The following is a 27,495-nucleotide window of genomic DNA, read 5'->3' on the forward strand; positions in this document are numbered from 1 at the left end:
ATTCAAAATATAACAAAAATAGAATACAAAAAAAATATGACCAGGTGCTGGTCATATTATTAGAATATCATGGAAAAAGTTGATTTATTTCATTAATTCCATTTAGAAAGTCAAACTTGTAGAATGTATACATTCATTCCAAACAGACTGATACATTTCAAGTGTTTTTTGCCAAAAAGGAGATGATTATAGCTGACAACCAATGAAAACCCTAAATTCAACATCTCAGAAAATTAGAATATGGTGAAAAGGTCAGATATCAAAGACACCTGGTGCCACACTCTAATTAGCTAACTAACTCAAAACACTTGGAAAAGTCTTTAAGTGGTCTCTCGTTTTGATTCTGTATGACACACAATCATGGGGAAGACTGCTGACTTGACATCTGTCCAAAAGATGACCATTGATACTTTAAAGAAGGAGGGCAAGACACAAAAGGTCATTGCCAAGGAGGTTGGATGTTCCCAGAGCTCTGTGTCCAAGCACATTAATAGAGAGGCGAAGGGAAGACAAAGATGTGGTAGAAAAAAGTGTACAAACAAGAGGGATAACCGCGCACTGGAGAGGATTGTAAAAACAAAACCGATTAAAAATGTGGGGGAGATCCACAAAGAGTGGACTGCAGCCGGAGTAAGTGCTTCAAGAACCACCACGCACCGACGTATGCAAGATATGGGCTTCAGCTGTCGCATTCCTTGTGTAAAGCCGCTGTTGAATAAGAGACAACGTCAAAAGCGTCTCGCCTGGGCTCAAGACAAAAATGACTGGACTGCTGCTGAGTGGTCCAAAGTTATGTTTTCAAATGAAAGTACATTTTGTATCTCCTTTGGAAATCAAGGTTCCAAAGTCTGGAGGAAGACAGGAGAGGCATAGAATCCACGTTGCCTGAAGTCCAGTGTCAAATTTCCACAATCTGTAATGGTCTGGGGTGCCATGTCATCTGCTGGTGTTGGTCCACTGTGTTTCCTGAGGTCTAGGGTCAATGCAGCAGTCTACCAGGAAGTTTTAGAACACTTTATGCTGCCTGCCGCGGACCAATTTTATGGAGGTGAAGATTTCATTTTCCAACATGACTTGGCACCTGCACACAGTGCCAAATCTACCAGTACCTGGTTTAAGGACCATGGTATCCCTGTTCTTGATTGGCCTGCAAACTCACCTGACCTTAACCCCATAGAAAACCTATGGGGTATTGTGAAGCGGAAGATGCAAGATGCCAGACCCAACAATGCTGAAGAGCTGAAGGCCACTATTAAAGCAACCTGGGCTCTCATAACACCGGAGGAGTGCAACAGACTGGTGGACTCCATGCCACGCCGTATTGCTGCAGCAATTCAGGCAAAAGGAGCTGCAACTAAGTATTGATTGCCGTACATGCTGAAACGTTCCATGTTCATACTTTTCAGTTGGCCCACATTTCTAAAAAATATTTTTTGGTACTAGTCGTAACTAATATTCTAATTTTCTGAGATACTGAATTTGGGATTTTCAGTAATTGTCAGTACTAATCATCAAAATGTAAAGAAATAAACATTTCAAATATATCACTGTGTGTAATGAATTGATATATGTAAGTTTCATGTTCTGAATATAATTACTGAAATAAATCAACTTTTTCATGTTATTCTAATAATATGCACAGCACCTGTGTATATATAATAAACAAAGTGCAAAGCCATAGGCTCATTCAAATTCATTAAATAACTTAAATTTGGAACACAGCGTCATTGTTTTCACAGCTTTTTTGTTGTTACAAGTAGAGAGTGTTTTAATGTAAAGTTCAAAATCTTTTTTTAAAGGCACAAAAAAATAGGTTGGGTATTAAGAAACTTACATTTATGAATATAAAACTTAGCCAATAAAATAATGAGGTTGCAAAGGTAGAATTCCTTTTCAAATTTTTGTTCATACAGTGTAAAACATGGGCGTCAAACTCTGGCCCGCGGGCCCAATCTGGCCCGCCGTGTAATTTAATTTGGTCCTTGAGGCAATATCAATTTAGCATTTAGAGCTGGCCCGCCGGTGTTATACAGCGTCGGTGCCGCTGTAAACGCCGCATTCACCGCTAATACTCATACTTGCCAACCCTCCTAATTTTCCGGGTAGACTCCCGAAGTTCAGTGTCCCTCCTGAAAATCTCCCGGGGCAACCATTCTCCCGAATTTACCGATATCCACCTGGACAACTATATTGGGGGCGTGCATTAAAGGCACTGCCCTTAGCGTTCTCTACAACCTGTCGTCACGTCCGCTTTTCCTCCATACTAACAGCGTGTCACATAATATTTGTGGCTTTTACACACACACACACACACACACGCACAAGTGAATGCACTGCATACTTGGTCAACAGTCATACAGGTCACACTGAGGGTGGCCGTATAAACAACTTTAGCACTGTTACAAATTGTGAACCCACACCAAACAAGAATGACAAACACATTTCGGGTGAACATCCGCACCGTAACACAACAGAACAAATACCCAGAACCCTTGCAGCGCTAACTCTTCCGGGAAACTTCCAGCAAACTGACAATAATTAATGTTTATTCATGCATTTTCTTTTGCTACTTCAAAGCTTGAATGTTTGGTTCACTCATTATTGTTTTTTCATTTTCAAATTAGCCTGTGGAAAAAATTGATATTTACCTCAGAAGATTGCAAATAGAAAAAAAGCATAATATTTTTATTTAAATTTGATTTTGATATGCCATTGATATTTTTTTAATTATTATTATTATTATTATTATTTGAAACTGGATTTTGAATGTCACTAAAGTTATATAAGCCTTGCTTGTTCAATATTTAATGCAAAACTTGTTTGGGTCCCTATTAAAAGGTTAATTTGTTCAATCTTGGCCCGCGGCTTTGTTCCGTTTAACATTTTGGCCCACTCTGTATTTGAGTTTGACACCCCTGGTATAAAACCAAAAATCACATCTTTAAAGCAAAGCACAAATTTGTCATAAATATTGTCCAGGATGAAGCGACAGGTGCCCTGCCATAGTGATCGAGTGTTTTCACAAGTCCAAAACAAGTGGTTAACAGTCTCTGGGTGCATGTTACAAAAGGTGCAGGTAACATCAATGTCCTTCTTGTATTTAACCATTACAATCTTTACAGGGTAATAACGATGGATGATTTTAAATGATATCTCTTTGACTTTGTTGGTCAGTAAATACCTGTTATGAAGGGACCACGTTTTGACCCAACAGATGTCATTTACAACAGTATTCAGAGGGAAGTTACATTGGAGACAGACACACAATCATTTTGGAATAAGCTGCAGATTTTTCTGTTATTTTTTGATCAAAGCAAAGTTTCCCCACAGGAGTGTCAAGTGGATCATTCACAATTTTTACAGCAGAAAGAGGTGTATAAGCCCTGTACAACATAACAACACCTGTTGGAATGGCATCAAATACAATGGCAAATTGTTTGGGAGTCACAGGGATCTTAAAATGGTTGAGGATTAAAACATGTCTTTTGTGGAATGTTGTGCCAGTTGATGATGTCTTTTCTGGGGGCAGGATCCTGCAGACCCCTGCCGCCTATGTCCCGCTGGATCCAGGGGCTCCAGGGCTTCTCTCCTCCCGGGTCATAACCAGGTGTGGCCTCAAGTATTGTGCTGTGAAGAGCGACATCCTTCAGGTTTAACCATGCATTCCTTTATTCTGGATTTAGAAGTGTTTGTTTACTTAACTGCGCAGCAGGGGTAGGGAACCTATGGCTCTAGTGCCAGATGTGGCTCTTTTGATGACTGCATCAGGCTCTCAGACACATCTTAGCTAACATTGCTTAACACCAGACCTGGGCAAATTAAGGCATGCGGCCCGTTATGGTATTCAATCTGGCCCGCCAGACATTCCCAAATTATTTTTTTTTAGATCTTCAAGATGGAAAGTGTAGCTGCCATCATGATATGCAGTGATGTTTTCAAATAATCGTGAGTCTTGAACTATACAAAGTATTTCAATGGTTGAAATCTGCCCTTTTGCATGATATACTAGTTAATATGGTAGTATAATTAGTTACTGTGCTAATTTAATTTGTTACTATGGTAACTTAAGCCACGGCAGCTCAGAGGAGGCACCAAGCAGTGTGGGTGGGAAGCGTTTCCACTGAGTGTTTCCAGAGCGGCCAGCCTGATATGCGGGTTTCAGGGACAGACGCAGAAAGACATTTTTACAACTAAGTTCTAAAGCTTAGTGATATATCAGATGTATCAGATATATTGTGTACCTTTCTCTTTCATATTTTGCTGTGTTTGTTGCATTTTTGTTGCGTTTCACTTGATTGTAAAATGTGTCGATGGAATGGGGGTGTGACATTCATATTTTGTCAACATTCAGTGTTTTATCCTTCATAGTTAATATTGTAAATCCCACATTCTTTATTTTCATGGGTGTCTCGTTCAGTAAAAAAATTTGAAATCCCATTCCGTTTTTTAAGACAGTCACTCATAACTTTTTTAGCATTCAATTGGACATTATTGTGAATTTTTTTTATTAGTGTTCCTAAAAATCAAATATACCAGCCCCCAGACATATTTGTTTCTCTAAATTTGTCCCCCGAGTTAAAATAATTGCCCAGGCCTGCTTAACATGATTAGTAATAAATAATTCCGCTGGTAATCACAGTGTTAAAAATAATGTTCAACTTATAAAAAAATCTCATGCATTTTAATCCATCCATCCATTTTCTACTGCACCTGTTCAAGAAGTCGCATCAATGGTAAGAAGTATTTTATTTATTATTAGTTAGCTTCAGAATAAAAAATAACTTATTATATTCTAAAAATGTTGGTCATACTTAAAAAATGCATGCATTTAGTTGTATTCAGTGTTAAAAAAATATTATATGGCTCTCACGGTAATACACTTTAAAATATTTGGCTTTCATGGCTCTCTCCGCCAAAAAGGTTCCCGACCCCTGCTGCAGAGAGTACTGTCGACATATTATTTTTATGTGGAGCCAGAAAATGTTTAAAGAGGACACGACGACTCCATCCAAAAACCCCGTTTCCATATGAGTTGGGAAATTGTCGTAGATGTAAATATAAACGGAATAAAATAATTTGCAAATCCTTTTCAACCCATATTCAATTGAATGCACTACAAAGACAAGATATTTGATGTTCTAACATACATTTTTAATTTTTTTTTGCAAATAATTTGGGGTGGAACGGTACACAAAAATTTTGGTTCGGTACGTACCTCGGTTTAGAGGTCACGGTTCGGTTCATTTTCGGTACAGTAAGAAAAGAACAAAATATAAATTTCGCCAAAAGTTGCGAACTTTATCGTCGATGTTCTCTACTAAATCCTTTCAGCAAAAATATGGCAATATCGCGAAATGATTAGGTATGACACATAGAATGGACCTGCTATCCCCGTTTAAATAAGAAAATCTCATTTCAGTAGGCGTTTAAATATGTTGGTAATTGGTTTCACTATGTATAGCGCTTTGTCTGTAGAGAAAAGCGCTATATAAATATAATTCACTGCATGTTATTTTTACTCACGCTATGCCCCGCCTTCCGCCTGATTGTTCGGATAGGCTCCAGCAGCCCCCGCGACCTGTAGAGGGACAAGCGGTAGAAAATGGATGGATATGCCAGGGGTGTCCAAACATTTTCCACTGACAGCGCACCCTAAAAAAAAAATCAAAGCATGCGGCGGTCATTTTGATTTTTTTTTTGTTATCAAAACCAATACAATATTGTTTTATTTTTTAACCTTCATGGCTCTACTAAAGTTTGGTGCCGGATTCAGTCATAACATTTATTTTACAAAAATTTGTAAAATATTGAATATTTTTTTTATTCAACGGTTAAATCTCTATCAGCGTCAGCTCCGCCGATATAAAGTTATTCTAAATGTTTTATGTTTTATGCCCTCTTTGTCAAAAACACAAAATATGTGATATTTTCCTAAAATATAATGTCCAAATGGATTATCTGATGTGCATTAAATAGGTAAATTCTTAACATTGATTTAAATGTTTTTTTAATTAACTAGGTATAAAAATTAACCTGAAAATTTTCAATGAACGAAACGGCTGTTCTAAATGTGTCCACTGGATGTCGCAATAGCAATTATTTGTATCTTTGTAGATCAGTGGTGTCAGTGTCAAGGCCCGCGGGGCAGAACTTACCCGTGAATTAATTGATCAAATTGATATTTGATTAGTATTAGAACCGGCCTGCAGGCCACAGCCGCCTGCTGCTGTTTTGCACGCACCAATTCTCCATCAGTGTTTGCGCTAGGAATTATCAAAATGCAGGGACCCCACCAAAACATAAAAATGGGGTCCCACTTTTTTGTAAGCGTTTTGAAAACAAATGATAAATGTATACATAATCCTGTTATGTCTCACATTCTATACTGTGTTTTGGAAAAAGGTTGTCATAAACGTTACTTAATTCATAAAAAAATAATAATACAAAAGAAAATACATTTTTATGCATATGTAAATGTATTCAGTTATAAACATTCATTCACTTTCTTCTTTCCTTCATGGATCTACACTTTATCGCTTTTTCTATATTTTTATTGTAATATTTTCAGAATGATTTTGTTCTATTTTTGGCCAACGTAAGACAAAGAAATCAATCTGAAGTTGTCCTAGTGTTTAAGTTTGAATGCCATGATTTTCATAGTCCGGCCCCTGAGTTAAAATGAGTTTGACACCCCTGCCCTAGACATTGTGTGTGTGTCTGTATAAAAAACATGTCCTAATGAATCAGATTTTTAATTTTAAGCAAGAAAATAATCATAATTCACATTTTTGCAGAATTGTGAAGCCATATTCATTACTAAATAAGTGTGGAGTTACTTACTGATATTTTCTTTTCTTCTTGTATTAAAGCCCTTCCAGGCCACGCTCGGCCAACACGTGACCCTGGAGGTTTGTGCAGTGTTGCCAAAGTTCAAACTCACCCTGGTTAGGGTCGAGTCGCTGCCGGCCGCCGAGCAAACGCAGGAAGCGGAACGTGTGTCTGGACCAGGAGGCCTGGCGTACGTGCTGCACACATCCGGAACGACGGGGCTTCCCAAGATCGTGCGGGTGCCACATCGGTGTATTCTTCCCAACATCCTGCACCTGAGGTTAGGATTATGTTAAATACGCCCCTTTTTACTTCAGGTTTTACAAAGGTTTGAAAACTTGTTGAAATTTGGTTCAAGTGCTGTGAAATTGTTGAAATCGGATCTATCGATGTAGTTAATAACTGGAAAATTACATTAAACTGGGTTTTTTTTGCTTAATATACTAGTGCATGTGCCTCACAATACGAAGGTCCTGAGTTCAATCCCGGGCTCGGGATCTTTCTGTGTGGAGTTTGCATGTTCTCCCCGTGACTGCGTGGGTTCCCTCCGGGTACACCAGCTTCCTCCCACCGCCAAAAACGTGCACCCTGGGATAGGTTATTGGCAACACTAAATTGGCCCTAGTGTGTGAATGTTGTCTGTCTGTCTGTGTTAGCCCTGCGATGAGGTGGCGACTTGTCCAGGGTGTACCCCTGCCTTCCGCCCGAATGCAGCTGAGATAGGCCCCAGCACCCTCCGCGACCCCAAAAGGGACAAGCGGTAGAAAATAGATGGATGGATATCACATTAATCATGTATAAAGACCATTTCTTTTGTCGGTTCATGTTGCTTTATCTTTAACGGCAGATGGTTACCTAAAAGGTGTGGGTTGTCATACGGTCAGCGGCCAGGGGCCTAATGTGACCTTCCTACTAAAAATAGACGTTGTTTATATCCAGAAAGTAGGTACGTCATTTTAAAAACTCAGCTGTAATAAAGTGTGTGCACGCACAAAGCCAAGCACATTTCTTTTTTACATCACAATCAACTTGAAATTGGTCCGAGATGTGGGCTTGATTTGGCAGAGAATACCCGTTTTCAACAAAAGTATGGCTCTTTTGTAGCAACTGTGATTAATCGTGATTATTCTGAAAGAAAAAAATTGTAATATTTTAGTACAGGGAGCATATTTTATGTAACAAAGACTTAAGTAAGAGTTATTAGGACACCAGGGGAACATATTGTAATTAACAAAGACTTAATTTTGGGGTGGTATAGCTCCGTTGGTAGAGCGGCCGTGCCAGCAACTTGAGAGTTGCAGGTTCGATCCCCGCTTCCGCCACCCTAGTCACTGCCGTTGTGTCCTTGGGCAAGACACTTTACCCACCTACTCCTAGTGCCACCCACAATGGTTGAAATGTCAAAATTTGATATTGGGTTTGATTGATTGATTGGAACTTTTATTAGTAGATTGCACAGTACAGTACATATTGCGTACAATTGACCACTAAAAGGTAACACGCAAATACGTTTTTCAACTTAAGTCGGGGTCCATGTTAAGCAATTCATGGTTTCACTATGTAAAGCGCTTTGAGTCACTAGAGAAAAAGCGCTATATAAATATATCACTTGGGATTGGGGTTAGGGGGTAGGGGGTGTGTGCACTGTCCGTCTACAACCCGCCAAGGTGACGCCATACTTGCCAACCCTCCCGATTTTCCCGGGAGACTCACGAATTTCAGTGCCCCTCCCGAAAATCTCCCGGGTCAACCATTCTCCTGAATTTTTCCAGATTTCCACCCGGACAACATCATTGAGGGTGTGCCTTGAAGGCACTGCCTTTAGCGCCCTCTACAATCTATCGTCACGTCCGCTTTTCATCCATCTTAACAGCGTGCCGGCCCAGTATCATAATATATGCGGCTTTTACACACAGATTAGTGAATGCAAGGCATACTTGGTCAACAGCCATACAGGTCACACTGAGGGTGGCCATATAAACAACTTTAACACAGTTACAATATGCGCCACACTGTGAACCCACACCAAACAAGAATGACAAACACATTTCGGGAGAACATCGGCACCGTAACACAACATAAACACAACATAACAAATACCCAAAACCCCTTGCAGCACTAACTCTTCCGGGACGCTACAATATACACACCCCGCTTCCACCAAATCCTACCCCATACATCTCCCAAATTCGGAGGTCTCAAGGTTGGCAAGTATGGGTGACGCCCATGTCTGACGCAGAAGGGTTAGGGCAGGGGTCACCAACGCGGTGCCCGCGGGCACCAGGTCGCCCGTAAGGACCAGATGAGTCGCCCGCTGGCCTGTTCTAAAAATAGCTCAAATAGCAGCACTTACCAGTGAGCTGCCTCTATTTTTTTAATTTTATTTATTTACTAGCAAGCTGGTCTCGCTTTACTCGACATCTTTAATTCTAAGAGAGACAAAACTCAAATAGAATTTGAAAATCCAAGAAAATATTTTAAATTTTTGGTCTTCACTTGTTTAAATGAATTCATATTATTTTTTTTACTTTGCTTCTTATAACTTTCAGAAAGACAATTTTAGAGAAAAAATACAACCTTAAAAATGATTTTAGGATTTTTAAACACATAAACCTTTTTACCTTTTAAATTCCTTCCTCTTCTTTCCTGACAATTTAAATCAATGTTCAAGTAATTTTTAGTTTTTTTATCGTAAAGAATAATAAATACATTTTAATTTAATTCTTCATTTTAGCTTCTGTTTTTTCGACGAAGAATATTTGTGAAATATTTCTTCAAAATTATTATGATTAAAATAAAAAAAAAATATTCTAGAAAATCTTTAGAATAAAATTCAAATCTTATTTCAAAGTCTTTTGAATTTCTTAAAAAAATGTTGTTCTGGAAAATCTAGGAGAAATATAAATTTGTCTTTGTTAGAAATAGAGCTTGGTCCAATTTGTTATATACTATAACAAAGTGCAGATTGGATTTTAACCTACAGTATTTAAAACATGTCATCAAAATTTTAAAATTAATCTTAATCAGGAAAAATTACTAATGATGTTCCTTGATTTCTTTTTTTAATTTTTTCAAAAAGATTCAAATTATTTAGTTTTTCTCTTAATTTTTTTTGATTGAATTTAGAATTTTAAAGAGTCGATATTCAAAATTAAATTTTAATTTTTTCCGTGTTTTCTCCTATTTTAAAGCGTTCAATTAAGTGTTTTTTTCATCATTTATTCTCTACAAAAAAACATTCCGTAAAAGGAAAAAAAATGTACGACGGAAAGACAGACAGAAATACCCATTTTTTAATATCTATAGATTTATTTATTAAAGGTAAATTGAGCAAATTGGCTATTTCTGGCAATTTATTTAAATGTGTGTCAAACTGGTAGCCCTTCGCACTAATCAGTACCCAAGAAGTAGCTCTTGGTTTCAAAAAGGTTGGTGACCCCTGGGTTAAAGTTAGGGTTGTTGCAGAATAAGGCATTAATAAGTACTTAATAATGACTAATTAAGAGCCATGTTACTAATTTGCATGTTAATAAGCAACTACTTAATGGTGAATATGTTCCCCATGCTAAGGTGTTACCAAAAAAATAATTGTTTGACATGGACGTCGTGGTCAGGTCTTTGTTTCAGGTGACTGCTGATGACGTGGTCTTCCTTGCCTCGCCGCTGACCTTCGACCCCTCTGTGGTGGACATATTCCTGGCGTTATCGTCCGGGGCCCAGCTCCTCATCGTGCCCGCCGTGCTCAAGAAGATTCCCAGGCGGCTGTGCGGGCTTCTCTTCGGGAGGCACAAGACGACGCTTCTGCAGGTGACCCATTTATCAACAACCATCGGTGACTTTCCAATGCTCATGTGTTCACCTTGCGCAGGCCACACCCACGCTGCTTGGTCGCTTTGGGCCGCGCCTCCTCAAACAGGAAGTGCTGTCGTCCGGTTCGTCGCTGCGCGTGCTGGCTCTGGGCGGGGAGTCGTGCCCGCCGCCGTCTGTGCTGAGCGCTTGGCGTCATGAGGACAACAAGACCAACATCTACAACATCTACGGCATCACGGAAGTGTCCTGCTGGGCCTGCTGTCACAGGATCCCCATGTCTGTCCTTCAGCAGCCCAATAACACGTAAGACGCCGCCCATTTTCACCAGAAAAGGCTGTAACAATACACAATTAGATTTGGCCCCTCGCTTATGAACACATCACCGTATTTTGCGGACTATTGAGCCCACAGATACGTAGGCGGCTCCCACAAAATTTTTGAATAATAAAAATATATTTTCATATAATTGCCGCACCAGACTATAAGTCACAGACATATTGTTGTGAAATGAATTATTTGCACATCAATATTTAGTAAATGTGTATTTACATAACTTAATTGTTTCCAAAAGTCACACGGCAGTAAAACGGCCTATCAAACAAAACAGAACAGACTAAATGACTCCACGGTGACGTTTTGGTGGATTTACAGAGGCATTTGTGTAACTGAAAACAATACGCAAAGAACGCCATTGTAAGTTAACAATGCTATCAAAAACACTTGTAAATGTGTTAGCATATGAGCTAATGCTTGCAACGCTAGCTTGATTACATCACGATAGCACGTGCAAATATGCATGAAAACGCTCCTGTCAAACATGGGATGTTTAGTAAGTATGAATTGTTTTAGTTATATTGCAAAACTTACAAACGTTGCTTGGAGTGATAAATGAAGAGTCTGTACAAGTAGAAACGGAATGGACAACGAGAATACACTTCCGGTTTAAGGCACTAAACAGAAGGAAATAATGTGCACCGTGTGGTAAGGGTAACACTAGAATTAGATTAAAGTACAGGGTTTTATTTTCCTATATTCAAACACAGAGTTACTCTACAAACTGTGTGTAATGTTACAGTGGCAAAATATATAAAATATACTTGTTAAAGAAAATGTTTGATAATGTTGGTCATTATGGTGGAGATTGGTTAAAAAAAGTTTGAGTATTACTGCTGTAGCCGGAGCTCCTGCAGTAGGGATGGGAATTGATTAGATTTTTCTGGTTCCGATTCCATTTCTGATTCTGTTTAACGATTCTGTTCTTATTTGGGGAAAAAAAGATAACAGAAAGATGGATTAGCATACATTTTTTTTTTGTTTAGAGCTAGCGTGATCTTACTTAGACTTAGACTTCCTTTTTATTGTCATTCAAATTTGAACTTTACAGTACAAATAAGAACGAAATTTCGTTGCATTAGCTCTTGGTAGTGCAGGATAAAAAAAGCAATTAGGTGCAGATACAAAGTGATTGAGGTCTTTAGAGGCACATAGCATAGACATTTTTTGATAAGTGTTACTTTTTTAAAATTCTGTAGAATTTAACCAAATAAAACGTGGAAATTACACAAGAATGTAACATTTCATAATATTTTGAAAATGTTTAGAATCTTTGTCATCCATCTAGAAAATACGCCATGCAAAGTATCACGCAGAGGTTTGTTTGGACTAACAAGGTAAAATTTATATTATGATATCAGCTCATAACATGCAACATGAAGATGGTTATTGCTTACAGCTTATGAAAACCTTACATTGAAAAATTCAGAAAATGTGTTATTTAAAAAAAGAAAGAACTGTAAGCCATGATCATCAAAATTATATTAAATAAAGGCTTGAAATATGTCACTTTGCATGTATTGAGTTAATATCAAATATTCATTTCCCATTTGTAGTTGAATTGCTGACATTAATGGACTTTTACACGATATTGTTTTTTTTTTTGGGTTCCACCTGTATCCAAAACAGTGAAGTTGGCACATTGTGTAAATGCTAAATAAAAACAGAATACAATGATTTGAAAATCATTTTCAACCTATATTCAATTGAATAGACTGCAAAGAGAAGATACTTAATGTTGGAACCGGAAAACTTAGTTATTTTTTGCAAATATTAGCTCATTTGGAATTTAATGCCAAAGTCGAATGTCTGCTTTATTATAAGAACTTGGAAGAGTTTGGGAACAACAGCAACTCAGCCACAAAGTGGTAGGCCACATAAACGGATGCTGAAATGCACAGTTTAAAGAGGTCGCCGACTTTTTGCACAATCAGTAGCTACAGAGCTCCAAACTTCATGTGACCTTCCAATAGCCCACATACAGTACGCAGAGAGCTTCATGGAATGGGTTTTCATGGCTGAGCAGCTACCTCTAAGCCATACATCACCAAGTCCAATGCAAAGGGTTAGATGTAGAGGTGTAAAGCACATCACCACTGGACTCTAGAGCAGTGAAGACGCATTCTCTGGAGTGATGAATCACACTTTTCCATCTGACAATCTGATGGATGAGTCTGGATTTGGAGGTTGCCAGGAGAACGGTACATTTCGGACTGCATTGTGTCGAGTGTGAAATTTGGTGGAGGAGGAATTACGGTGTGAGGGTGTTTTTCTGGAGTTGGCCTTGGCCCCTTAGTTCCAGTGAAAGGAACTTTGAATGCTCCAGGACATCCAAAACATTTTGGACAATTCCATGCTCCCAACCTTGTTGGAACAGTTTGGAGAGTGCCCCTTCTTCTTCCAACATGACTGTGCACCAGTGCACAAATCAACGTTCAGACGTGGATGACAGAGTCTGGTGTGGATGAACTTGACTGGCCTGCTCAGAGTCCTGACCTGAAACCAATCGAACACCTTTGAGATGAATAAGAACAGAGAATGAGAGCAAGGCCTTCTTGACCAACACCAGTGTGTGACCCCGCCAATGCGCTTTTGGAAGAATGGTGGAAAATTCCTCTAAACACACCCCGCAACCTTGTGGACAGCCTTACAAGAAGAGTTGAAGCTATATTGGCTGCAAAAGGTGGACCGACATCATATTGAACCCTATAGTTAGGAATGGGATGACACTTCAAGTTCATATGTGAGTCAAGGCAGGTGGCCAAATACTTTTGGCAATATAGTGTTTAAAGGCCTAATGATATGAGATTTTCTCATTTAAACGGGAACAGCAGGTCCATTCTACGTGTCATACTTGATCATTTCGCGATATTGCCATATTTTTGCTGAAAGGATTTAGTAGAGAACATCGACTATAAAGGTCGCCACTTTTGGTCGCTAATAAAAAAGCCTTGCCTTTACCGGAAGTATGTGCGCGTGACGTCACCGGTGTGAGGGTTCCTCACATCCTCACATTGTTTATAATGTGAGCCACCAGCAGTAAGAGCAATTCGGACCGATAAAGCGACGATTTCCCCATTAATTTGAGCGAGGATGAAAGATTCGTGGATGAGGATATTGATAGTGAAGGACTAGAAAAAAAATATATAAAAAGCGGCAGCAGTGTGAACGTTTCAGATGTAATTACACACATTTACTAGGATAATTCTGGAAGATCCCTTACCTGCTTATTGTTTTAATAGTGTTTTAGTGAGATTGTAAAGACATAGCTTAAAGTCGGATGGCTGCGGTGAGCACTCCAGCGTCTCAAAGAGAAGCCGAGGAGCCAAACTCACAGCTGCCTTTTTTGACAGCTACTGCAGGAGGACGAATAATCCACTGATGTCTCCGGTAAAATATATATCACAATTTTCCCATCCAAAAACATGCTGGTTGATGTAGAGAAACATGTTCGCTTGACCGCTCTGTGTTAAAGCTTCACAACAAACAAAGAAACACCGGCTGCGTCTCGGTGCTAAAGACAGTCAATCAATCAATCAATGTTTATTTATGTAGCCCTAAATCACAAATGTCTCAAAGGACTGTACAGACCATTACGACTACAACATCCTCGGAAGAACCCACAAAAGGGCAAGGAAAACTCACACCCAGTGGGCAGGGAGAATTCACACCCAGTGGGACGCCAGTGACAATGCCGACAATGAGAAACCTTGGAGAGGACCTCAAATGTGGGCAACCCCCCACCTCTAGGGGACCGAAAGCAATGGATGTCAAGCGGGTCCAACATGATACTGTGAAAGTTCAATCCATAGTGGCTCCAACACAGCCGCGAGAGTTCAGTTCAAAGCGGATCCAAGACAGCAGCGAGAGTCCCGTCCACAGGAAACCATCCCAAGTGGAGGCGGATCAGCAGCGTTGAGATGTCCCCAACCGATACACAGGCGAGCGGTCCATCCTGGGTCTCGACTCTGGACAGCCAGTACTTCATCCATGGTCATCGGACCGGACCCCCTCCACAAGGGAGGGGGGGACATAGGAGAAAAAGAAAAGACGCGGCAGATCAACTGGTCTAAAAAGGAGGTCTATTTAAAGGCCAGAGTATACAAATGAGTTTTAAGACAGCTGCAATACACCACTTTTCACCTAAAGTATTCTTCTTTGATGTCTCCATTATTAATTGAACAAATTGCAAAAGATTCAGCAACACAGATGTCCAAATTACTGTGTAATTATGCGATGAAAAGAGACGACTTTTATCCGTAAGTGGTGCTGAGCTAGTATGTCCCCTCCAACCAATAACGTCACAAACACACGTCATCATACGCGTCATCATTCCGTGACGTTTACAACAAGAAACTCTGCGGGAAATTTAAAATTGTAATTTAGTAAACTAATCCGGCCGTATTGGCATGTGTTGCAATGTTAATATTTCATCATTGATATATAAACTATCAGACTGCGTGGTCGGTAGCAGTGGGTTTCAGTAGGCCTTTAATAGGAACCCTATCCTGCAGTGAGCAATCTCATCCAAAAGATGGCGCCATAGCACAAATGAGAACACAACTTTTCATTGTCTCTGTCAGTGTCTTATGAAAACTATTAGTCAAATACAAAACATTATGACCCTTAGTGAAAGGATATCCATAAATTAGCCGCAATGTTTTGTAAGCTGCAGTGTTCAAAGCGTAAGGAAAAAAGTAGCTATTTAAAGTGCGTAAAATACGGTATATTGGGACTGTGTGTATCTAGTTTTTACATCATGTATTTTCTTGCAGCACCGCATCCTCCGTGCCTCTGGGAACCCCTCTGAGGGGCACAAGGGTGGAGGTGAGAGATGACGATGGCGTCGTGGTGGAGAAAGGCGAAGGACAGGTGTTTATAGGTGAGTCCACGCAAGAGTAAACCCAGGCTAGGCCAGACTCTTTTAACAACGCTGGACGCAGGCGGAGAGGAGCGGGTGTGTCTCCTGGACCACGAGGAGTCTGCGGTGGCCTGGACCATGAGAGCCACCGGGGACTGGGTGGACGTTAGAGACGGGCAGCTCTTCTACCTCGGGCGAAAAGACAGGACCGTCAAACGACACGGGAAACGTGTCAACCTGGACAACTTGCAGCAAGTAAACACATTTTTCTTTGTATCTCTTGTCGTAAAGGTCACCTTAACGTGAATTAACTATCTAAGACAGGGATATTCAACTAAATAATTTTGGGGGCCACAAATCATTTTCAACCCATATTCAGTTGAATATGCTACAAAGACAACATATTTAAAGTTCAAACTGATAAACTTTTTTTTTTGTGCAAATAATCATTAACTTTGAAATTTGATGCCAGCAACACGTGACAAAGAAGTTGGGAAAGGTGGCAATAAATACTGATAAAGTTGAGGAATGCTCATCAAACACTTATTTAGAAAATCCCACAGGTGTGCAGGCTAATTGGGAAGAGTGGGTGCCATGATTGGGTATAAAAACCGTTTCCCAAAAAATTATCAGTCTTTCACAAGAAAGGATGGGGGGAGGTACACCCCTTTGTCCACAACTGCGTGAGCAAATAGTCAAACAGTTTAAGAACAACGTTTCTCAAAGTGCAATCTCTAAAGGATATCACCACATGGGCTCAGGAACACTTAAGAAAAACACTGTGACTAAATACAGTTGGTCGCTACATCTGTAAGTGCAAGTTAAAGTTCTACTTTGCAAAGCGAAAGCCATTCATCAACAACATCCAGAAACGCCGCCGGCTTCTCTGGGCCCGAGATCATCTAAGATGGACTGACGCAAAGTGGGAAAGTGTTCTGTGGTCAGTCCACATTTCAAAATGTTTTTGGAAATATTCGACATTGTGTCAGGGGAAGCGAACCATCCAGACTGTTATGGACTCAAAAGTTCAAAAGCCAGCATCTGTGATGGTATGGGGGTGCATTAGTGCCCGGGGCATGGATAACTTACACATCTGTGAAGGCACCATTAATGCTGAAAGGTACATACAGGTTTTGGAACAAAAAATGCTGCCATCCAAGCGCCATCTTTTTCATGGACGCCCCTGCTTATTTCAGCAAAACAATGCCAAGCCACATTCAGCACGTGTTACAACAGCGTGGCTTCGTAGAAAAAGAGTGCGGGTACTTTCCTGGCCCGCCTGCAGTCCAGACCTGTCTCCCATCGAAAATGTGTGGCGCATTATGAAGCCTAGAATACGACAGCGGAGACCCTGGACTGTTGAAAGACTGAAGCTCTACATAAAACAAGAATGGGAAATAATTCCACTTTTTAAAGCTTCAACAATTGGTTTCCTCAGTTCCAAAACGTTTATTGAGTGTTGTTAAAAGAAAAGGTGATGTAACACAGTGATCAATATGCCCTTTCCCAACTACTTTGGCACGTGTTGCAGCCATAAAATTCTAAGTTAATTATTATTTGCAAAAAAAAAAAAAAGTTTATGAGTTTGAACATCAAATATCTTGTCTTTGTAGTGCATTCAATTGAATATGGGTTGAAAAGGATTTGCAAATCATTGTATTCCGTTTATATTTACATCTATCACAATTTCCCAACTCATATGGAAACGGGGTTTATAATACTGCACAAATCTTTAGTTTTTCTCGTAAAATTTTCCCTAGCGTTGAGTAAAATGACGACTGTTGTTATAACACTGCCAAAATTCTAAGTCTTTCTTGTAAAATTACAACTAATTTTTCACAACAAGCTTTTTATATTTACGTGGTATTTTGGCAGCAGTTGCAGCCTCAAGTAGGTATGAATAAGATGCCACAAGCTTGGCACACCTGTCCTTTCAAACAAAAATATTGGAAATTTTCCAGAACTCGGTGTGCCAAGCCTTTGGCATCTAACCAAAATATACTTGAGGCTGTAACTGCTGCCGAAGGTGCGTCCACAAAGTATTGAGCAAAGGCTGTGAAGAATGATTTATGGACAGTACATATGTAACCAGTTTGTTTTAACGTTTGCACGTGGATTTTGATTTCCAAGAACACGACCGACTGCTCAGCTGCACATTACTTGTCTGATAATACAGAGATTACAGTTGATGTCAAAATGTTTCTGCCATCTTCGACCCCCTCCCCTGTTATCGTGGAAAAAAGGGCGAGTAACGTCCAACAGTGAAATTAAACCATACCTGATAATACAGAGGATACAATTGTTGTCAATTTTGTGCCAATCGTAAAGCACCTACACAAATATAATAATACAGAGCAAGAAAGTGAACTTAAGTTCTTAACGGGACAAAAAATGCACTTTTTCTGTCGTCTGGTGGACGCATACCTCTCCCGTTATCGTGGACAAAAGGAAAGTAGGAAGGCGCCTCCAACGCATATAAAGAGACAGACGATCAAAAGTTTACATACGCTTGTCTTGAGTTTCCAATACTTTCTCCAACTCTTATTTTATTGTGGTAGAGTGATTGGAGCACATTCTTGTTGGTCACAAAAATAATTCCTGAAGTTTGGTTCTTTCATGAATTTATTATGGGTCTCCTGAAAATGTGAGCAAATCTGCTGGGTCAAAAGTATATATACAGCAATGTTAATATTTGCTTACATGTCCTTTGCCAAGTTTCACTGCAATAAGGCACTTTTGGTAGCCATCCACAAGCCTCTGCTTGAATTTTTGACCACTCCTCTTGACAAAATTGGTGCAGTCAAGATAATTGGGTTGGTTTTCTGACATGGATTTGTTTCTTCACCTTTGTCCACATGTTTTTGTTTCATCTGACCACAGAATTTTCCTCCAGAAGGTCTTATCTTTGTCCATGTGATGTCAGATGAAACAAAAAATGAGCTGTTTGGCCGCAGTACCCAGCAATATTTTGAATGAATGGTTTATTTTGAGCCATGCAAACAAAACAAGAGAACGACATAAAATACAAAAGAAATATGTAAATACATTATTTTTACACCTACATTGAAAACATTACATGTGACTAATCTTTTGTAGATGTCAAGATTGGCTTGAAAGGGAGTGGGAAGAAGTAAACGTATTAGGTCCCACCCCTATACATATACAATATATATTTGCAATATATAATACAATAATATATATAATATAATTCAGTTCAGTGGTTGCTGCGTAGATGCTATATATTATCTATATATAATACATTTAAATTCACACACACTTACATATATACATATGTACACACACATGTATACAATTTATATATATATATACACATACATACATACATACACACATAATCACATACATACACAAATGCATACACCCAAAATACACACACACACACACACACTCACACACACCTATATAAATACTATATATATAATAGTATATATAATATACACTTTTGTCTAAACATTATTAACATTTTATGGTGCCTATGGGAAAAAGCTTTCATTTTGACTGTGATATTAGTGGTTAAAAGTGGATCTGTGGCTGTGGAGCTACTGCCCCTGATCAACAGGACCTGAGGACCACTCTTGCTATGTGTCCTATGCTGTGCATTAAAAGAGACGAGGGGAGCCCCCTGCCAGAGGAGTTATCCACGAACATAAGATCCCCCACTCGCCTGCCCTGTACTCCAGATAGTGTACCCAAATCCCTTTTCTTAGTTTCCATCGGCACCAATTCTTTAGTCAGAATTCATATTTGTTTTTACATTTGCAGAATATTAGTATTACTCAAACTGCATATAGGATTGTTTTCACACACACACACACACACGCACACACACACACAATTCAATGTATTCCTCTTATTGATACTAATTCAAATAGTTTAACTAGTTGGGTGATGTCATAGAAGTAATAATAATGATAATATCAACAATGACTAAACAATAATAACGATAATGATAACAATAATAATAACAATATGAACAATAGCAATAGCAATGACAATAAATGATGACAATAATACATATAAAATAATGAAGATTATTATGACGATGATGATAACAAAAATAGTAATAATAATAATCATTATTAGCCAGTGATGGAGTTTAACACTTAGGCATCCATGTTCACATTCATATACAATGCCTATACCATTTTTTTGTATCTTGCTTTGAACTGATGGACATTTGGACATTGCTTGAGCCCCACATCCAATCCGTTCCAAAGTTTCACTCCACGCACAGACACACACAAACTTTTCCTCGTAGTTCTTACTGTTGGAATAGTAAAGATACTACACCCCCTTAGATTATGAACTCCTTCTCTGTGTTTGAAATGTATTTGAATATTGGCAGGTAGAACCTTTTTGTTTGCTTTAAATAGTAATTGAGCTGTATTAAAATCAACTAGATCAGGCAGTTTTAATAATTTAGATTGTAAAAATAAAATATTTGTGTGGTCACAATATCCCACCTTGTGTAGAATTCTTATTGCACGTTTTTGGAGTGTATCCAGGGGATGTAGAGGAGATAAAGTGAGGCCTTTTAATCCCAGGAACACCATCCCACCGTCAAGCATGGTGGTGGTAGAATTATGCTCAGGGCCTGTTTTGCTGCCATAGGAGCTGGTGCTTTAAATAGATTACCTCCAAATTCTTCAGGACAACCTAAAATCATCATCCCGGAGGTTGGGTCTTGGGCGCAGTTGGGTGTTCCAACAGGACAATGACCCCAACATTCAAAAGTGGTAAAAGAATGGCTAAATCAGGCTAGAAATAAGGTTTTAGAATGGCCTTCCCGAAGTCCTGACGTAAACGTGTGGACAATGCTGAAGAAACAAATCCATGTCAGAAAATCACCAAATTTAGCTGCATTGCACCAATTTTGTCAAGAGGAGTGGTCAAAAATTCAACCAGAAGCTTGTGGAGGGCTACCAAAAGCGCCTTATTGCAAAGGCGATGGATATTTACAACCCCCCGACCCTTAGAAACAGCTGTTGCAATGTAATCAGGGAAAGTCCATATAAAGGAGGGGGCCGTGCAATCTTTCGCCAGAGTGTGATGGAGACTGTACAAGATTACAGCCCAGACGCGCTCTCCTCAATTGAGCCAAATTTAATTCTGTCTCTGTTTAATTCCTTGCTTCCTGTCTTGATTAATAGATGTTGTCAGTGTTTGAACCTGACATCTTCAATTCCCAGCAATGGCATTACAAAAAGTAGTTGAAAACATTTTTTTACAAGTCCTTGGCAATGTAGAACATTCATTTCAAAAAGGTGTGGAACTATAATAGTAGTTAATTAAATGTTTTGTTGAAGCTATTTTAAAGTATTTGCTGACGTCAAAGGGCGTCAAGTCCTTTACTTTTTATGTCTAATTGTTGGCATGGCATTTTAAGACTCTTGAACCGTTTCATTCCTTTCCAGTTGTTCATGACTCTGCCGGAAGTTGAGGCGTGTGTCGTGTCTTTGCACGAAAAGTCTCGTCTGCTCGCCTTTGTTGTCGCAGAAGCGTCCTGGAAAGAGGCTCCGCCCTCTTCCTCTCAGTGTAGCGGGAACCCGAGGCAGCGCCTATTGGAGCAGCTGACTCCGCTGCTGCCTTCTTACGCCATTCCCGACACGCTGGTGCTCGTCCCGGCCTTGCCTCTGACTCCTCATGGTGAGCATAACGATTTTTTTTTTTAAGTAATAAAAGTCCCTAGCTGTGTGAATGTTGTCCCAATGTCAAAATGCTTCCTTTCCAATATTAGTCAGTGCCAAATGTTTCATATACACTTTATTGCCAAAAATATTTGGCCACCTATCCAAATGATCAGAATCAGTTGTCCGAATCACATGGCCCGGCACAGGTGTGTAAAATCAAGCACCAAAACATTTTGGACAATTCCGTGCACGCAACCTTGAGGGAACAGTTTGGAGCGGGCCCCTTCCTCTTCCAACATGACTGTGCACCACTGCACAAAGCAATGTCCATAAAGACATGGATGACATGGAACTTGACTGGCCTGCACAGAGTCCTGACCTGAACCCAATAGAACACATTTGGGATGAATCAGAACGGAGACTGAAAGCCAGGCCTTCTCGACCAACATCAGTGTGTGACCTCACCAATGCGCTTATAGGAGAATGGTGGGAAATTCTTCTAAACCAGGCACCGGGTAGCCCGTAAGGACCAGATGAGTAGCCTGCTGGCCTGTTCTAAAAATAGCTCAAATAGAGCACTTACCAGTGAGCTGCCTCTATTTTTTTAAATTGTATTTATTTACTAGCAAGCTGGTCTCGCTTTGCTCAACATTTTTAATTCTAAGAGAGACAAAACTCAAATACAATTTGAAAATCCAAGAACATATTTTAAAGACTTGGTCTTCACTTGTTTAAATAAATCCATGTATTTTTTTGCTTTGCTTCTTATAACTTTCAGAAAGACAATTTTAGAGAAAAAATACAACCTTAAAAATGATTTTAGGATTTTTAAACACATATACCTTTTTACCTTTTAAATTCCTTCCTCTTCTTTCCTGACAATTTAAATCATTGTACAAGTAATTTTTTTTTTTATTGTAAAGAATAATAAATACATTTTGATTTAATTCTTCATTTTAGCTTCTGTTTTTTCGGCGAAGAATATTTGTGAAATATTTCTTCAAACTTATTATGATAAAAATAAAAATAAAAATATTCTGGCAAATGTAGAAAAAATCTGTAGAATCAAATTTAAATCTTATTTCAAAGTCAATTGAATTTGTTTTAAAATTTCTGTTCTAGACAATCTAGAAGAAATAATGATTTGTCTGTGTTAGAAATATAGTTTGGTCCAATTTGTTATATATTCCAACAAAGTGCAAATTGGATTTTAACCTATTTAAAAAAAATTCATCAAAATTCTAAAGTTAATCTTAATCAGGAAAAATTACTAAAGATGTTCCATAATTTATTTTTTTTATTTTTTTCACAAAGATTCGAATCAGCTAGATTTTTTTCTTCTTTTTTTCGGTTGAATTTTGAATTTTAAAGAGTCGAAATTGAAGATAAACTATGTTTCATAGTTTATACTTATTGTGAGAAATCATTAAGATGATCATTTTTTCCACAAAGATAAATATCATTAATTACTAATAATAACAGAGTTAAAGGTAAATTGAGCAAATTGGCTATTTCTGGCAATTTATTTAAGTGTGTATCAAACTGGTAGCCCTTCGCATTAATCAGTACCCAAGAAGTAGTTCTTGGTTTTAAAAAAGTTGGTGACCCCTGCTCTAAACACACTTCGCAACCTTGTGGACAGCCTTCCCAGAAGAGTTGAAGCTGTAATAGCTGCAAAAAATGGACCGCTTTAATATTGAACCCTATGGGTTAGGAATGGGATGGAGCTTCAAGTTTATATGTGAGTCAAGGCAGGTGGCCAAATACTTTTGGCAATATAGTGTAACTTGGTACTTGACACATGTTAACGTTAGCAACATTTTTCGCAGATTTTCCCTTCTTGTCATATAACTTGTTACTTAACATGTTAACATTAGCATGCTAACTTTTTAAATACATTTTTCCGGGTTACACCTCCGAGCAAAAAACTTTAGTACGTGACACGTGCACTGTTGGCATGCTAACGTTATTAGCTAATATTTTCGACATATTCCTCAGAGTTGTAAAACTTTATCCCAGACACATGTTGACAGTTAGCATGCACATTTTTTTTTAGCTAGTTTTGCAGGTGTACATCTCAGTTTTAAAACTTGGTACTTGACACATGCTAATTATTACTATGCTATTTTTTGTGTGCTAATATTGCAGGCGTACACTTTAGTCATGTACTTTGGTACTAGACTCATTTTCAGATGCAAACTTAGCATGCAAACTTTATTAGCTAATATTTCAGGCATACACCTCTAGAGTTGTACAACTTTGTCCTCAACACATGTTAACTGTTAGCATGCAAACGTTTTGTTAGCTAGTTTTGCAGGTGTACATCTCACAGCTTTAGAGTTGTATAACTTTGTCCTAGACCAGGGGTCACCAACCTTTTTGAAACCAAGAGCTACTTCTTGGGTACTGATTAATGCGAAGGGCTACCAGTTTGATACACACTTAAATAAATTGCCAGAAATAGCCAATTTGCTCAATTTACCTTTAATAAATAAATATATATATATATATATATATATATATATATATATATACATATATATATATATATATATATATATATATATATATAAAAAATGGGTATTTCTGTCCGTCATTCCGTCGTACATTTTTTTCCTTTTACGGAAGGTTTTTTTGTAGAGAATAAATGATGAAAAAACACTTAATTGAACAGTTTAAAAGAGGAAACATAGTTTATCTTCAATTTCGACTCTTTAAAATTTAAAATTCAACCCCAAAAAATGAAGAGAAAAACTACCTAATTCGAATCTTTTTGAAAAAAATTCAAAAAAGAATTTATGGAACATCATTAGTAATTTTTCCTGATTAAGATTAATATTAGAATTTTGATGATATGTTTTAAATAAGTTAAAATCCACTTTGAAATAAGATTTAAATTTGACTCTACAGATTTTCTAGATTTGCCAGAATAATTTTATTGAATTTTAATCATAATAAGTTTGAGGAAATATTTCACAAATATTCTTCGTTGAAAAAACAGAAGCTAAAATGAAGAATTAAATCAAAATGTGTTTATTATTCTTTACAATAAAAAAAATAATAATTACTTGAACATTGATTGAAATTGTCAGGAAAGAAGAGGAAGGAATTTAAAAGGTAAAAAGGTATATGTGTTTAAAAATCCTAAAATAATTTTTAAGGTTGTATTTTTTCTATAAAATTGCCTTTCTGAAAGTTATAAGAAGCAAAGTAAAAAAAATAAATGAATTTCTTTGAACAAGTTTAGACCAAGTATTTAAAATATTTTGGGGGATTTTGAAATTGTATTTGAGTTTTGTCTCTCTTAGAATTAAAAATGTCGAGCAAAGCGAGACCAGCTTGCTAGTAAATAAAAATAATAAATTAAAAATTGAGGCAACTCACTGGTAAGTGCTGCTATTTGAGCTATTTTTAGAACAGGCCAGCGGGCGACTCATCTGGTCCTTACGGGCTACCTGGTGCCCGCAGGCACCGCATTGATGACCCCTGTTCTAGACACATGTTAACTGTAAGCATGCTAACTTTTTTCCCCCTAGTTTTGGTCCTTGACACATGCTAACTATTAGCATGCTATTTTTTTTTTTTAGCAAATTTTGCAGGCATATAGTTCGGTCATATACCTTGGTACTTAACACATTTTAACCTTAGCATGGTAACTTTTTGGGGGCAAATTTTGAAGGCCTAAACCTCAGAGTCACATAACTTGTCACCTGACACATGCTAACATCAGAGTATAAACATTTTAACCACATTTTCAGGTGTACACATCAAAGCAATATAACTTGGTACGCTACACATGCTAACTATTAGCATGTTTATGTTACCATGCTGACTTTTTGAAATAATTTTGCAAACGTACGTCTCACACTCATATAACTTGGTCCTTGACACAAGCTAACTGTTAATTTTGCAGGTATACCCCTTAGTCTCCTATACTTTATGCATGCTAACTGTTAGCACGATAGCTTTTTTTTAGTGCAGTTCACTGATAGGTTTTTTGAGTCACGTATTTAGTTAATTGACGCCACCTGGCCAAGGCGCTGCTCGTTGGCGTTTTGGCTCGGCTTAGACATTTTAGCATTTACAGGCAATTTCTCCGGAAACTTCAAAATCAAGTTGTTTATGCACTGTAGTTTTTAGATTTGGCGGTTAATAGTCCAAACAATAAACCTATCAAAAGTTAGCACTCGGCACATCCTTGTCTTGTTGTTTGGCTGCAGGCAAAGTGGACATGCGGGCGCTTGTGAAAATATACCAGAGGGAACATTTGAACCCTCCACATGAAGATGTCACCCAACTCGGGCAAACTCTACGAACTTTATGGCAGGTACCACACGTTTCCATTTTTCACTGCATGCTATCTACTCTACTCTATTTGCTGCTGTTGTCATACACAGCCAGAAATGACAAAAACACTGTTAGCATGCTAACTTTTTTAGCTAATATTTCAGACATACACCTCAGAGTTGTAAAACTTTGTCCTAGACACATGTTTTTTGTGCTAGTTTTGCAGGTGTACACTTGGTACTTGACACATGCTATTTATTAGTATTCTATTTTTTTAAGCTAATTTTGCAGGCGTACACTTCAGTCATATCCTTTGGTACTAGACTCATGTTAACTGCTAGCATGCTAATTTTATTAGCTAATATTTCAGGCATACGCCTCAGAGTTGTATGCTTTTATCCTAGACACATGTTAAATGTTAGCATGTGTTGCGTTGGGACCAGATGTTCCCCCGAGGGAATTTAAGTTGCTGGTTAATCCCCAGTTCTTTTGATGACACATAAGATGATTTTAAATAATAACCCAAAACAGAATAGGTATTTTGCAATTTATTCCAAATCTTTGGAGAGACCAACCTAAAAAACAACACATTCAATTCGCGTCGCCTAGTTGATCTGAAAACCTTACAGAAGCGCTGTCTTCTTCAATAATTCCCTCGCCCCCACCCACCGGAACGAATACACATTTCTATTGTTCTGCTTAGCCTAGGACAGGAAGAGATAAGAATTGAGTAAGTAGCTACTTCTTACATTCCTAAAGCTTCAAGGTTAACACACAGTTTACTAGCGGACAAACAGAGAGAGATCAAATGGAAAAACACTAGCTGTTTTCAAATATGACAATGAATATAGAAAAGTAACTCTTGCAGATTAAAATATATATCTCAGTCACATGCTTACTTTTTTGTGTGCTAGTTTTGCAGGCATACACCTCACAGTTTGAAAACTTGGTACTTGACACACGCTATCTATTAGTATGCCATTTTTTTAAGCTAATTTTGCAGGCATACACTTCAGTCATATCATTTGGTACTAGACTCATATTAACTATTAGCATGCTAAATTTTTCAGCTAATATTTCAGGCATATGCCTCAGAGTTGTATGCCTTTATCCTAGACACATGTTAACTGTTAGCATGTTAACTTTTTTGTGTGCTAGTTTTGTAAGCATATACCTCACAGTTTGAAAACTTGGTACTTGACACCTGCTAACTATTAGCATGCTATTTTTTGTACCAAATTTTGCAGGCGTACACTACGGTCATATACCTTTGTACTAGATTACTGTTAACTATTAGCATGCTGACTTATTTAGCTAATATTTCAGGCATACACCTCAGAGTTGTATAACTTTGTCCTAGACACATGTCAAATGTTAGCATGCTAACTTTTTTGTGCTAGTTTTGTAAGACTACACTTCGGTCATATACCTTGGTACTAATATCCTGTTAACTATTAGCATGCTAACTTTTTTAATTAATATTTTAGGCATACTCCTCAGAGTTGTATGCCTTTATCCTAGACACATGTTAACTGTTAGCATGCTAAGTTTTTTTTGTGCTAGTTTTGCAGGCGTACACCTCACAGTTTGAAAACCTGGTACTTGACACATGCTAACTATTAGCATGCTATTTTTTTTAAATATTTTTTTTAGTAAATTTTGCAGGTGTACACTTTGGTCATATACCATAGTACTAGACACTTGTTAACTATTAGCATGCTAAAT

At 38.2% G+C, this 27,495-nt stretch overlaps 1 protein-coding gene across 1 annotated transcript in view; it reads left to right on the forward strand.

The window, feature by feature from the left end:
* The window catches only part of aasdh (aminoadipate-semialdehyde dehydrogenase), a 38,250-nt gene that overhangs the window by 539 nt on the left and 10,216 nt on the right, over positions 1–27,495 (forward strand). Inside the window, exons 2-9 of the mRNA XM_061887826.1 lie at positions 3,530–3,650; positions 6,870–7,108; positions 10,443–10,635; positions 10,697–10,941; positions 15,747–15,853; positions 15,915–16,087; positions 21,268–21,499; positions 25,704–25,810. Coding sequence (XP_061743810.1) covers positions 3,530–3,650; positions 6,870–7,108; positions 10,443–10,635; positions 10,697–10,941; positions 15,747–15,853; positions 15,915–16,087; positions 21,268–21,499; positions 25,704–25,810 — 1,417 coding nt within the window. The remainder of the gene's footprint in view (positions 1–3,529; positions 3,651–6,869; positions 7,109–10,442; positions 10,636–10,696; positions 10,942–15,746; positions 15,854–15,914; positions 16,088–21,267; positions 21,500–25,703; positions 25,811–27,495) is intronic.

The sequence above is a fragment of the Nerophis ophidion genome, linkage group LG26 (genome assembly GCF_033978795.1).
Source record: "Nerophis ophidion isolate RoL-2023_Sa linkage group LG26, RoL_Noph_v1.0, whole genome shotgun sequence".
In the NCBI taxonomy this organism is placed as follows: domain Eukaryota; kingdom Metazoa; phylum Chordata; class Actinopteri; order Syngnathiformes; family Syngnathidae; genus Nerophis; species Nerophis ophidion.